Below are 15,730 nucleotides of genomic sequence, written 5' to 3'. Positions count from 1 at the left end.
TGTAATGATAGTACTATACATATATTACTAGGTAGTAGGTTAGCCATGGCACCAGCCACCCATTGAGATATTACTGCTAGAGAGTTATGGGGTCCTTTGACTGGTCAGACAGTACTACAGTGGATCCTTCTCTCTGGTTACGGTTCTTTCCCTTTGTCTACACATACACCAAATAGTCTGGCCTATTCTTTACAGATTCTTCTCTGTCCTCATACACTTGACTACCCTGAGATTACCAAACAATTCTTCTTCACCCAAGGGGTTAACTACTACACTGTAATGTTCAGTGGCTACTTTCCTCTTGGTAAGGGTAGAAGAGACTCTTTAGCTATGGTAAGCAGCTCTTCTAGGAGAAGAACACTCCAAATTCAAACCATTGTTCTCTAGTCTTGGGTAGTGCCATAGCCTCTGTACCATGGTCTTCCACTGTCTTGGGTTAGAGTTCTCTTGCTTGAGGGTACATTCGGGCACACTATTCTACTTAATTTCTCTTCCTCTTGTTTTGTTAAAGTTTATATAGTTTATATAGGCGACATTTATTTTGATATGGCTACTCTTCTTAAATTATTTTATTTTTCCTTATTTCCTTTCCTCACTGGGCTATTTTCCCTGTTGGAGCCCCTGGGCTTATAGCATCCTGCTGTTCTAACTAGGGTTGTAGCTTAGCAAGTAATAATAATAATAATAATAATAATAATAATAATAATAATAATAATAGTAATGTACACTACAGTATCAGCAAGTGTTGTTAGACTGAAACAACAGTATTTTGTTGTTACAGTATGTATAAGTATGAAGGAGTTGCTGCTTAAAGGTGATTTGAGAAGGTTCTTTAAAGGAGATGGAGGAATCACTTAACTTAGCCAAAAACTCAGGCACCTTATTCAGAGATCAAGATACAATGGGAATGGGTGGAGATAATCTATGCAAAGCAAAGACCGGGTGATCTTATGAAACATGTCCGAGTCTAGATCATCTAGTGCACGGTTGGGAGGTTCTCTTAATGCGATTTATAAGATAAGATTATTGATACACCGGCCCTAAAGCAGGGGAAAGAATATTTCTATGGGAAACCCGTAAAATCTACTCTAAATTACACCCTCCGACCTACAGATACATTTTGATGTTATGATTGATGCACTGATTGTTTCATTATGAGTTGTTAGCTTTCTCTGCAATTAAAGATAATGATTTAAGGAAATTATTAAAGTATGAGTACAGTAATAAATACCCAAGTACAGAGAGCGAAATAAAAGGTTAAATACAATATAAACTCAAAGGAATGGTTATGAGAAACACATATCAAAGTTTTTAAAAAGTCTTCCTTTTCATAAGTTCTTCGTAATTTTTCTTTTTCTTTGCCGAGGCTTCGTGCCTAATATGGGTAATTTTTGTTTGTGTCACAGTTTCTTCCTTAACCAAGCCCCCACACAATTTCCATAGATTAGGGTGTATCGAAGTAACAGATGATTGCACTGTGATACCCTTCAAGAACATTGTTGCTCCTTGGGATACTTGATAAAATCCTTCGTGTGTAAACACTATTGCATCAGAGTTCTCAAGTTCATCTCTCATGACATTTATAGCTCTGCGGCTCTCAATTTTCACATTAGATGAAGCATCTGAAGGACTACCACCTGTAGCAAGAATAACCGGCTTACTTGGATAATATTTAGTGCGAATGCGGGCACGGCAACAGTTAGGAGAATTTTTCACAATGCTAATAGGTTCCTTTATTTTTTCATCTTGTCTTTATGCTCATTGTTTATATATTTACTTTGTCAACCAATTTTCTTTTTCCTTTCTAGGAAGAAATGTATGAGAGACTTGAATGCAAAAAAAAAAAAAAAAAATAAAAATAAATACTCTAAGGAAACGATAAGAAAGGAACTGATATATTCCAGCTCTGTTGATCTAATATGACATCCGTTTCCCCTAGGACAAACCAAGATATTCTGAGTTTCTGAGGCAAGAGAAAGAGGAACTTAGATCTTGTACTTCTTTATCTCGTGTTATAGTAGTGAGTTATTATCTCTGCTTATGCTGGTTCTACTCCTGAAAACTGCAAAATATTCCAGGAAGTTGATATACAGTCAAATACTGTACTACTTTACTTTTATCACAAGTCCATGAAAGTTTAGTTCCTCTTAGGTTGCTTTCCATCATTTGTGTGACATCTGAAAAATGTATAGTGATATTTGCCATTCCACCAATATAGTACTCAGTCTATATTGAAAAAAAGATGTAAGAGTTGAATTACAAGCCAAAGACAGTGTAATTGGAGATATCATATTTGAAGTAAGAATGAGAAATGAATTTTATAAAAGGCCATGATGCCTGGAAAGCTCATCACTTCTCGGTAGTTGAGGTTTGGTTCATCTATAAGTCCTGTATCAAGACAAGGAAATTAATTTTTCTTTCCGATAGAGAATCTAGGAAATGAGCCATATTCATTGTCTGCACAGGAGAGGGTGATCCAAGAGCATATGAAGTGACGAAAGATATGTCGAGTTAATTGGAAACTAGAAATTTGTAAGGCTACACACTTCAAGGGATAGAGAGTGCCTACTGACACCTTGGTTCCTCAAAACAAGGTGTAAGCTGAAAATGAGGAACAGTAAATTAAGTCATAGTTTAATGAAGCTGATCTCAACAAGGTTCTCTACCTCTTGTTGAGTAAAGAATTTGCATGGTTGATGTACACAGGAGAGATATTCTGTGCCCTTGCTCTGTCTCCCAGTAAAAATAGTGTATTGTACCTGAATACTCAAGAGGAAGTATATCATATATTGCAGGTTGCATAAAATAAACTGTGAAAACAGGAAAATTGGATTAAGTGTGATTTAATGAAGTGCAAAGTACAAACTACTGTACTTTAAAACGTGATTCAAATGTGAAAAATTTACTCAACTGTACCATCAGTGAAATGGTGTTAAGGTCACTTCTGAAGAAAGAGTACGGTTCCTGGTTTCTCACTGCTCACTCCACATTACATTTCCAGGCACACTATCAACTTACAGACACTGTCTTGCCTTGACATTTGTGTAAGTAATGTTTTTTGTTTATTCATGACTTCATGCAGCATCAATCGTGCACTTCCGGTCATTCACGATTGTTACAATTTCCAATGATCTGCTTTGCTTCTCTAACCCTCATTTAATAGTGAAGTGGGAATCCATTTGTGTAATAGCAGTGCTATAAAAATAAATCAACTGAAGTATGGTAAGGTGTTTACATTGTTTATTAAAAAAATAATATGAGACAATTTTGTTTGATTTTTTATTACTAACAAAGAATATTCTTGGTATCACATAACCTTAGTATATACATCATCTTTTTTTCAAACCAAAGTAATAAATTGCTTGATATCAAGTATTATATAACTAATTTTATACTTTAATTATTGTAAATGAGGCAACACTAACGAAGAAAAGGATATTAAATGAATAAGGGGAAAACCATTATTCATGATTATTCCATAAGTAAGGAAATTTGGAAATACCCTTCAAGTAATCAAAGAAAACTTTTATTTACTTGTGATATATAATATATTACAGTACATTATATGAAGAATTTGCTTAGCCTTTTATCAATTTGCCATTTCTAATTCTGTCAATCTTGAGGAAACATCATTATAAGCTTCATCAATACTAATTCACAAAAAAGATTGGCATTCAAACAATACCTTCCACCATTTGGCAGATAGATTTCCAATAAATATGAAATGAAACCATATTATTTTAGAACTAGCCCATCATCCATGTAACTCCTTGTAACGTGGGGGGTTTTCTGATGTGTTCCTAACGCATTCTTTGATTCCAGGGGTAAATTTTTTTCTTAAGCATTTAATAAACATAAATGCATATGGCAATATACATGATATGTAAGAATATATGCATGTTCAACATTCATTATCTTGCACAGAAATAAGTGCATAAGTAAGAAATTAAGGTTTGGTTTGCTATCCCGTAAATGGTGGCAAAAATCGCAATGTTGACTATACTGTATATGGTATTTAACGAGGCAATGAAAGTCTTTGAATTCCATCATGTATGCAGAATATACTTATCTTATCAATCACTGACATTTTGAAGTTTATTATGAGGCAGTGAGTTGACACTCGCACAGTGGTGACTTGGTGAGGGCGGTGAAAGTTCTTGTTATTGGGATAGCTTATATTCACAAAAATTTGGATTTTCATGGTATCTCTGTACATAGCCCCTCTGAATATACAGGGCCTACTGTAAGTGAAAAATCTTCTTAGCTTACTGTATATTATTTGAACTTTTTACTGTAACTGCAAATATCAAATACAGTACTACAGATACACCACCGATTTTCCAGCACCATTATGAGAGGTTACCTGTTACTCGTGAAATATACACTGCATTATTCCTCTGACACCTAATAATTCAATTTTTTTGTTGCTTGAGAATAATGGACAATTAGAAACTTGAAAAAATATAGAACTTTTCTTTCACATCTGATAACACTATGCATACTAAATCTTAAGACTCCTCCTCAAGTTGATGGCTATTGTAACTATTTTGTGACTATTGCCCACATGGTAAGGGTAGAAGAGAATTAACAACCTTGGTAAACAACTCTTCAAGGAAACTTAGATCTCAAACCAATGTTTTTTACCTAGATAGTGCCATAGCCTCTGCATCATGGCATTTAATCATCATGGGTTATAATTACATTGCTTGAGGGAACACTTGAGCAAAATTGTTGACAGGGAGGCTTAATAGAAGAGTCAAGGATGACTGGTGGTTTATCAACAGGTTTCCCTTTTTCTTATCCTTTTCTTTATACCTTCCTCTTTATTCTTCATTTTCAAAAGCCTCGCATTACTACGGTCCTATCTCTATAGTCACACTTATATTATCATAAAAACTTAATTTCTCTTTCAAAGTTTCTTAACTCATTTCTTTTTCCAAACTAAGCAACTTTCTCTAATGAGGCACTAGAGCTTGTAGCATTTTGCTTTTCAAGCTACTGTTACAGCCTGGCTTTAAATAATCCTACTAATTGTCTGCACACCCCTTGGAATTAGTCTAAATAATAGAGGTGTAATGTGTTAGTGCCAGTTAAACTAAAGTACATCCCTACGTAAGAATTTTAAACACAAATAATGGAAATATGTACAAAAATCACAAATCAATAAATTTCAAAAAATATTTCATTATGTACTAATATGATTATTATTATTATTATTATTATTATTATTATTATCATTATTATTACTGTATTATTATTATTATTATTATTATTATTATTATTATTATTATTATCATTATTAATTGCTAAGTTACAACCCTAGTTGGAAAAGCAAAATTCTATAAGCCCAGGGGCTCCAACAGGGAAAATAGCCCAGTGAGGAAAGGAAACAAGGAAAAATAAAATATTCTAAGAACGGTAACATTAAAACAAATATCTCTTATATAAACATGTTATTTTTATTAATAAAATAAATTTTTGAATATACTTACCCGGTGATCATATAAGCTGTCAGCTCTGCTGCCCGACAGAAAAACCTAAGGACAAAATACGCCAGCGATCGCTATACAGGTGGTGGTGTACATCAACTGCGCCATCTGTCGAGCAGGTACTCAAGTACTCCATGTCAACACAGAACCAATTTTCTCCTCGGTCCACTGGGTCTCTATTGGGGAGGAAGGGAGGGTCCTTTAATATATGATCACCGGGTAAGTATATTCAAAAATTTATTTTATTAATAAAAATAACATTTTTCAATATTAAACTTAGCTGGTGATCATATAAGCTGATTCACACCCAGGGGGGTGGGTAGAGACCAGCATTACATGTTGACATTATTATGAGCTAAGTATTTTGTATTTCATTTTAGCAGTTATTCAAAATAACAAACATAAAATAAATAAGTACCTGGTAAGGAAGTCGACTTGAACAATTACTCTGCCTTTTTAAGTACGTCTTCCTTACTGAGCCTCGCGATCCTCATAGGATGCTGAGCGACTCCTAGGAGCTGAAGTATGAAGGGTTGCAACCCATACTAAAGGACCTCATCAAAACCTCTAATCTAGGCGCTTCTCAAGAAATGACTTTGACCACCCGCCAAATCAAGTAGGATGCGAAAGGCTTCTTAGCCTTCCGGACAACCCAAAAACAATAATAAAACATTTCAAGAGAAAGATTAAAAAAAAAGGTTATGGAATTAGGGAATTGTAGTGGTTGAGCCCTCACCCACTACTGCACTCGTTGCTACGAATGGTCCCAGAGTGTAGCAGTTCTCGTAAAGAGACTGGACATTCTTAAGATAAAAAGACGCGAACACTGAATTGCTTTTCCAATAGGTTGCGTCGATTATACTTTGCAGAGATCTATTTTGTTTAAAGGCCACGGAAGTTGCGACAGCTCTAACTTCGTGTGTCCTTACCTTCAGCAAAGCTTGGTCTTCCTCACTCAGATGGGAATGAGCTTCTCGTATTAACAGTCTGATAAAATAGGATAAAGCATTCTTTGACATAGGCAAAGATGGATTCTTAACTGAACACCATAAAGCTTCAGACGGGCCTCGTAAAGGTTTTTAAATAGAACTTAAGAGCTCTTACAGGACATAAGACTCTTTCTAGTTCATTTCCAACCATACGATAAGTTTGGAATATCGAACGATATTGGTCAAGGCCGAGAAGGCAGCTCGTGTTTGGCTAGAAAACCAAGTTGTAGAACATGTAGCCGTTTCGGATGAGAATCCGATGTTCTTGCTGAAGGCATGAATCTCACTGACTCTTTTAGCTGTGGCTAAGCATATCAGGAAAAGAGTCTTAAAGGTGAGATCTTTCTGGGAGGCTGATTGTAGCGGTTCGAACCTGTCTGACATAAGGAATCTTAGTACCACGTCTAAATTCCAACCAGGTGTAACCAAACGACGCTCCTTCGTGGTCTCAAAAGACTTAAGGAGGTCCTGTAGATCTTTATTGTTGGAAAGATCTAAGCCTCTGTGACGGAAGACTGATGCCAACATGCTTCTGTAACCCTTGATAGTGGGAGCTGAAAGAGATCGTTCTTTCCTCAGATATAAGAGAAAGTCAGCTATTTGAGTTACAGAGGTACTGGTCGAGGATACGGATACTGACTTGCACCAGTTTCGGAAGATTTCCCACTTCGATTGGTAGACTCTAAGGGTGGATGTTCTCCTTGCTCTAGCAATCGCTCTGGTTGCCTCCTTCGAAAAGCCTCTAGCTCTCGAGAGTCTTTCGATAGTCTGAAGGCAGTCAGACGAAGAGCGTGGAGGCCTTGGTGTACCTTCTTTACGCGTGGCTGACGTAGAAGGTCCACCCTTAGGGGAAGTGTTCTGGGAACGTCTACTAGCCATCGAAGTACCTCGGTGAGCCATTCTCTCGCGGGCCAGAGGGAAGCAACTAGCGTCAACCTTGTCCCTTCGTGAGAGGCGAACTTCTGCAGTACCTTGTTGACAATCTTGAACGGAGGGAATGCATATAGATCTAGATGTGACCAATCTAGTAGAAAGGCATCTATATGAACTGCTGCTGGGTCCGGGATTGGTGAGCAAAATATTGGGAGCCTCTTGGTCATCGAGGTTGCGAAGAGATCTATGGTTGGCTGGCCCCAGGTGGCCCAAAGTCTCTTGCATACATCCTTGTGGAGGGTCCATTCTGTTGGAATTATTTGTCCCTTCCGACTGAGACAATCTGCCATGACATTCAAGTTGCCTTGGATGAACCTCGTTACTAGTGAAATGTCTAGACCTTTTGACCAGGTGAGGAGGTCCCTTGCGATCTCGTACCATGTCAGAGAGTAGGTCCCTCCTTGCTTGGAGATGTACGCCAAAGCCGTGGTGTTGTCCGAGTTCACCTCCACCACTTTGCCTTGAAGGAGAGACCTGAAGCTTTCCAGGTCAGACGTACTGCCAGTAGCTTCTTGCAGTTGAAATGCATTGTCCTTTGACTCGAGTTCCATAATCCCGAGCATTCCCTACCGTCTAATGTCGCACCCCAGCCTACGTCCGATGCGTCCGAGAAGAGAACGTGGTTGGGAGTCTGAACAGTCAGGGGAAGACCCTCTCTAAGGTTGATATAGTCCTTTCACCAAGTCAAACCAGACTTTATCTTTCCGGAAACCGGGATCGAGACCGCTTCTAGCGTCTTGTCCTTTTTCCAGTGAAAAGCTAGATGGTATAGAAGAGGACGGAGGTGTAGTCTTCCTAGTGACACAAATTGATCCACGGATGACAGTGTCCCTACCAGACTCATCCACAGCCTGACTGGGCAGCGTTCCTTCTTCAGCATCTTCTGGATGGATAGCAGGGCTGGGGGTTGATCGTCTTGTTCAGCAACGTCCTCATCAGAGGGTTCCTCATCCGAAACTGATGAGGAAACGGCAACGGAGTGGGCAACGTCTGACTCGCTGAATCCGGTCGCACTGGTGGATGCGTGACGGAGCCGGACGCAATATCATGGCACTGCTGCACAGTCTGTGAACTGTCAACAACCATGGGTGCGCGAGGAAGTAAAGCGTCAACCCGAAACTGTCTACACTGTCTGGGTTGTGCAGTCAACACCCTACCGGGTTGCTGAGGTTGACGCACTGCGTCACAACAAGTCACCTCTGCTGGTTGTTGAACGTCTTCCTAGTGACACACTGAACGTCAACAACCACCTCCGAGCGTCGCTTAACGTCAACGTGCGACTGGCAACCCACACTGGGTCGCATCGGTGGAGGAACCACCTCAACTGGCAGACGCGAGTAGCATACCTCAGCGTCAACAGGGCGCACAACCAACCGGTTGGAAGGTTGTTGGCCAGAAGGTTCTTCTCCGTATTTAAGTCCTCTATCAAGGACACAAGCTTGGACTGCATGTCTTGCAGCAAAGCCCATTTAGGGTCTACGGGAGCAGGTGTGGCAACAGACGGGGTTAGCGACTGAGGCGGAACCATTTACCATCCCTGGAAGCCTTGTTATGTGTGACATAATAGTACAGCAAAACTTCAAAGGCTCGACAAAAGTTGAGAAGTTGACCTGTAAACAACTTGGAGCGTCTCCTGGCTAGGCGCCAGGGCGAGTCTACCAGAATTGAGAAGTCTATCTGGGCAGAGGCATGAACTCCCAAGCCGAGAACTTCTCTCGTGTCCTAACAGACTCTCGCTCTATAAGCCAGTTTAAAAGAAGGGAAATCAAAGGCTGTATCCCTAAAACTCCTCCTGGTGCAAAAACCAGTCGCCTAGCCAACGTAACGCTCTCTAGGAGAGCGAGAGAGCACTAGCTTAACAACAACGGCTTCGAAGTAGTTAGGCCTAGTGTAAGTTCTGACGTTAGGCGAACGAGGAGCAGCAGTTACAAGATCCGGACGAAGATCCTTAAAAAATCATCATGATTTAATTAAAGTCCATAGGAGGCTAAGCAGCTTAAGGCTCCTCTCCAAATGACAGAGTCCTCAAAGGAATATCAGTAGGAGGGAGAACAGCACTTTCTCATCTACAGGAACCTTGTCAGATAAAAGGTAGGTTATCTCAGTGAGGGTCTCACTGGTGCATTAGCAGCAGACCAGAAGGCAACGTTATGTAACTGCTTGACAGTCTGTGAACTGTCAAAAACTGAACTGTCAACCACAACAGGTGCGTGAGGACATACAGCACTGGTGCATTAGTAGCAGACCAGAAGGCAACGTCATGTAACTGCTTGACAGTCTGTGAGTTGGCAACAACCATAGCTGTGTGGGGAAGCAAAGCCTCTACTCCTGACTGACTAGTCTGCTGCGGGCGAGTAGCGGTAACCACAGTGGGTTGCGGAGGTTGACGCACAGCGTCAAAACAAAGCAACTTAACTCCACCCTCCTGTTGTTGTGGTAACTCGCGACCGTCAACGGAGGGTAGCGTGCGTCTGTGAACGTCAACGTGCGGCTGGCAGGGTACACTGCGCATGGGTGGTGGAACTCTCACAGGCGGAGTGCGGGAGCAGGTAGCGTCAGCGTCTACTGTACGCACAACCGTGGTTGGTTGTAGGCTAACGGGTGCAGCGTCAACCTTCTCCGCACGATACTCCTGCATAAAAGATGCTAACTGTGTCTGCATAGACTGTAGCAAAGACCACTTAGGGTCTACAGCAGCAGGTGCGGCAACAGACGGTGTTACTGCCTGTTGCGGTACCACTTTGCCTCTCTTAGGAGGTGTGCAGTCATCGGAAGACTGCAGCGAGTCCGAACTGACCCAGTGGCTACACCTGGGCCGTTGGACTTGCGCGGAAGGGACCGACTTGCGCTTAATAAGCTGCGAGACCTTGGTCCAAGGTTTCTTACGAGAAACCTCTTCCGCAGACGAGAAGTAAATGGGCTCTCTCGTCTTTGTGTGGGTGGGGCGATCTTGGGTAGATACGCCCGAAACCACGGAGGGAAAAACGTCTGTTCGATGATCAAGGCCTGACGAACCCATAAGTCGTTCGACATTACTTCTCCCCTGGGCTTGGGAGCTTGCAAGAGGTCCCGGACTAGGTGAACGACAGGCACGAACAGACGAACCCTCGGACGCAACACTGTAACACTTTGCGCATATCACTTTATCACTTCGATTTTCTGTTTTGCACTTATTTCACTGAAATCGAAACTTTTACTGATTTCTACCTGAAACACGCAATTCTACCCTTCATTAAAAGGTAGTAATTGCGAAAACAGTCGTATAATGCAGCTCATTAATACTAGCAAAAACAGAAAACATATATAAAGATAAAGAATTCAGTGGCTGGGAAAGAGACTAAACACTAGTTCAAATAAACTACGTTTACAATCTCTCACCGCACATAGCCTGGGGACAAGAATAAAACCCTAGAAACGTTTTACCTTCTTCCCCGAACAGCGACTAGGGAGGAGAGTAACACGAGAACAACGTTACCCGCTTGAACGGAACGTTTTTTCTCCTCTCTCTCCCTCCGTCTCTATCTCTCTCTCTCTTTCTCTCTTGATTTCGCACCTGAGAGAAGAGCCCAATTATATATCGTCAAAACATGTTATTTGGCTAAAGGAAAAAACTGAAAGGTTTTCCAAATAAAAAGTTCCTTTAATTTAGAATTTAAACCATTAAAGATAAGAAAGAATGAACGAAACGTCAGAATCGATTTACTCTTACTGCAAAGTGAAACCGTGATACACTCTCTCTCTATCGTAACGATAGAGCGCATGTTGAACGTCCTGAACGTCAACAACTGCGTAGTCTAAAAAACTAAACGTTAGTTCATCTTTGAAAACAGTACGAGACTATCAAAGAAATTCTTTCATAAAACATTAAATTTAAAAAGTTTTAAATTCTTTAAAGGCTAAATACGATATAACGGGCTCAACGTTGATTAACTTCGGTTCCAAGTTAGGACCGCCTACTATCAGGAAAGGTCGCATATAAACAAAACATAAAAATTTATTTTTATATGTTTATAATAAATGGAAAGTTAATCGAAGAGGCCTAATAAAGGCGGAGAGATATAAAATATATAGATCTATAACGTGTTAAGCAAAATTACTAAAAACCTAAACACACTTCCGTCTAAGGGAAGGGTCGGCCATTTAAAAGTGAAAGAGAGTCCATACTCTCTTTGTCACCATAATTAAATCTATCCAAAACGAGTTCAAGTTTTGAGATGAAGATAAAACCCCTGCATAGCGAAAGCTCAAAACTAGAATAGTGTACTTCACCAAATAGTTGTGAAAACAAATCCAGTTAGTAACAGCGTATTTAGTAGGTCTTGCCAGTGGCACGACAGAGAGAAAATTGGTTCTGTGTTGACATGGAGTACTTGAGTACCTGCTCGACAGATGGCGCAGTTGATGTACACCCCCACCTGTATAGCGATCGCTGGCGTATTTTGTCCTTAGGTTTTTCTGTCGGGCAGCAGAGCTGACAGCTTATATGATCACCGGCTAAGTTTAATATTGAAAATATAAAAACTTTAACAAAACAAGAGGAAGAGAAATGAGCTAGAATAGTGTGTCTGAGTGTGCCCTCATGCAAGAGAACTCTAACCCAAGACAGTGGAAGACCAAAGATACAGAGGCTATGCACTACTCTAGACAAGAGAAAAATGGTTTGATTTTGGAGTGTCGTCCTCCTAGAAGAGGTGCTTAATTTAGCTAAAGTCTCTTCTACCCTTACCAAGAGTAAAGTGGCCACTGAACAATTACAGTGCAGTAACTCCTTGGGTGATGAATAATTGTTTGGTAATCTCATTGTTGTCAGGTGTATGGGGACAGAAGAGAATATGTAAAGAATAGGCCATACCATTCGGTGTGTGCGTAGGCAAAGGGAAAATGAACCGTAACCAGAGAGAAGGATCCAATGTAGTACTGTCTGGCCAGTCAAAGGACTCTATAACTCTCGAGCGGTAGTATCTCAACAGGTGGCTGGTGCCCTGGCCAACCTACTAGCTAAGAATTGAGAGTTGGATGCCTAGGCTAATTATGTTGAATTAAGAAGCTTTCAACTTAGAATCCATTCTTTGAATGCATCTCAATCTCCTTTAAGAGACTTCCTGTGTTTTCTTTAGGCAAAATATAAAAAAGAACATTAACCACGAAAGTCAAAAACACCACAGGACTAAGAGATAAAAGGATAAGCTACCTTTGCTACTCATCATACAAGAAATCAGATGTGTGATCAAAACATCCAGTTATCCAGATGCATGATAAAAAAGTTAAAACGAAAAATAAGGTTAGGACAAAACAATGTCCCTAGAATGCCCCTAAAAGCAGAACTTTGTTCATTAAACACAATGTTTTTTGAGGTAGTTTAAATCCCCGAGTCTCCTGTTAAAGAGGAAAGAAGGATGTTTATGGTGTGCAGACCATGATGGGGAAGATGGACCACACTACAGAAAAAAGCTCCCATTATAGACAACATCATAATACTGTGATGTGAACAAATGTTTCCCAATCCCATGGTCATTGAAAGAGCAACATACCGGTACATCTAACATGCCTTAAATTAAGTCTTGATCTCACAAGTAAATATAAGAGTGAAATAAAACCTAATCAGAAATAAGCCTGATAGACAAAAACTGTACTGTAATGGCAAATAATGGAAACTGCAGAGGACAAATATACCCTATAGTACAGTACTGTATATGCACATGCATATATGAATTATGGGGTTGTAATACAAAAAATCAATATTTTGTGTCATTTTAAACATGCATATATGAATTATGGGGTTGTAATACAAAAAATCGATATTTTGTGTCATTTTACGATAAACTACAATGAATTTTAAACGGAAAATTAGCAAATAATAATAATACTTACAATAGGCTTCCATCCTAGAATAGTGTTTGCTCTCGTTATATCCGGTTTCCTTCTCTGAGGATCATCTTCCATAGCTTCTTTATGAACAATTGTACTATTATTTCCTTCTACTATATTGTGAATAATAGTTGCAAATTCTGAAAAAAAAAAAAAGTTTTAATAATATAATTTTTCACTTCTATTCTTACATGACGTGTATATTGCTTCTTCAGAAGCTTGGTTTAATAGACCTTTAACCGTAAAAATTTTTCAAATTTAGAAATTTTTAAAATAAAAAATTTTCCCATTTTCTTTCCCTTCTATAAACACATCCCTTAGAAAAGAAAGGAACATTCTAGTGTTATGTGGTAACTTATGTGCCAGTCTCTGCCTGTCTCTTCAGTTTCAAAGTCAAAATTATCCCCAACGTTTAGACACCACAAGGCAGTGAAGAGGAGGGTGGGTAAAGAAATAAGAAATCTTATTATTACAAAAGCTCTATTTCTATGAAAGACCCCTGATGTTTATATTGTGAACTCCCATATTTTACTAGAAGTAGGATGCCAGTGAAGGAAAGAGATAGGATAAATTTAGTTAAAAGCAATATACCATGGTTAAAATTTACTAACTAGGTTTAGATTACATTTAGCAAACCATTTCAAAATGACAATTTGTCCTAAATTGTATTTTTCCTAGCTATACAAACCTGTAATCATTTAATATAGGAATTCGCTTCAGAAACAGCCAAAGAGAAAGAAAACTAGGCAGTTGTGCTGATTGGTTGGCTGGCGGTATGGTGCGGAGCTTAGCTCTGGCACCCTCCCACCGCCAGCCCGCTTTCGGCTCAATGTGGAACATGAGAGGGGTGGTAGAGGTGGGCATTTATATTAAATGATTACAGGTTTGTATAGCTAGGAAAAATACAATTTAGGAAAATTGCCATTTGTTCCGACGCGATATACAAACCTCGTAATCATTTAATATAGGAAGACTCCCTGGTTGGTGGGAGGTCTGCCTTTGCTGCTTGTGAACAGCTAACTGCCCGGATATAGACCTGGTCTCGAATGAGAGCAGAGAACTAAATTCACCTACCCCTGTCTTTCGACCTGACATGATGATGGTGGGGTCTGAGAGACTGGGAGCCAGGTCGCGCGTTGGGTAAGAGCATCACACGACCTGAGAGCATGAATGTAAGAGAAACTCGACCTTAGGGTCGCAGTGACTGGATGAACCTCCATAACCAAAAGGCAAAGTGTTTATACATTCACCGTCTTCCCTGCCTAGCAGAAGACGGGGGAAGAATACCTGTAGACAAACTCTAGCAATCTTACCTGGGAAGACTTGTCTTGATGTACGGGATCCCAAGGGAGAAGACAGAGAGCAGAGAGAAAGGCGGAGCACATGCACACTGCTTTCTCACTGCCAAACATACCATATTATCAAGACAAGAGACTTCCTTGTCCCAGAGGAACTGGAGAGGTCAGACAAAGCTTGAGCCACTACCACAGGGCCAAGAACAAAGGTGTCCAAGGACTTGTGCGTCAACTCCCTCAAGTAAAAGGCCGTAAAGGTGGTCTGGCGTTTCCAAATGCCAGCTTTCAGCACTTGGCCCACTGCAAGATTTCTCTTGAAAGCGAGTGTGGGGGTAATGTCCCTGATCTTGTGAGCTTTAACCTTCGCTGGTGCTTGGATTCTTGAGGAAGTCTCATATGCCTTGGGTATGGTTTCACAGATCCAGAAGGATATTGTGTTCATCGATACTTCCTTCTTGGTTCTACCGGTTTCGCTTGAGATAGCGCCGGAGACACCTGACGGGACAGAGAAGCCTCTCACCTGAACCGCCACTCGCCACATCCGGTAAGGAAGGAATAGTGAAGGCCTCGAACCTGGGATCGTGGATTGCTGGGTTCTGAATCTTGACCACGAACCCTGGCACAAAACTCAAGATCTCCTTCCAACCCTCTGTGTGAGTGTCATTACAAGAGGGGCCGTGTAACTCCCCGACTCTCTTCGTCGATGCTAAGGCTAGCAGAAAAACAGTCTTAAGGGTCAAGTGCCTGTCTGAGGCACAGCTCAAGGGTTCATACGGAGCACAAGTAAGAAACCCGAGAACTAGAGTGACATCCCACTGGGGAACTCTAAGTTCCCTCGTGGGACAAGGCTGTTCGAAGCTCTTAATGAACATAGAAATCTCGAGGGCATTGGAGATATCTATGCCATTCAGACGGAACACCATTGCAAGGGCAGACCTGTACCCTTTAATGGCAGAAACCCAAAGGAGCTTATCTCTGCGAAGAAAGACTAGGAAGTCGGCTATCTGAGTCAGAGAGGCTCCGACCGGAGAGACACCCCTTCCACTACACCAATCACAGAAGACATACCACCTCCCCAGGTAGACTGCAGAGGAGGATCTTTTAAAGCCTTGCGTTCTGAGGAGATACCGGATAGTCTTCACACGTGAAGTCTGAG

General features: G+C 40.6%; 1 protein-coding gene across 1 annotated transcript in view; it reads right to left on the bottom strand.

The window, feature by feature from the left end:
- Uxs (UDP-xylose synthase) overlaps positions 1-15,730 on the bottom strand; it is a 669,676-nt gene that overhangs the window by 39,426 nt on the left and 614,520 nt on the right. Inside the window, exon 7 of the mRNA XM_068344364.1 lies at positions 13,283-13,419. Within this exon, the coding sequence (XP_068200465.1) occupies positions 13,283-13,419 (137 nt within the window). The remainder of the gene's footprint in view (positions 1-13,282; positions 13,420-15,730) is intronic.

This window comes from Palaemon carinicauda, chromosome 21 (genome assembly GCF_036898095.1).
Source record: "Palaemon carinicauda isolate YSFRI2023 chromosome 21, ASM3689809v2, whole genome shotgun sequence".
NCBI lineage: Eukaryota > Metazoa > Arthropoda > Malacostraca > Decapoda > Palaemonidae > Palaemon > Palaemon carinicauda.
This window is presented reverse-complemented; position numbering and strand designations above follow the sequence as displayed.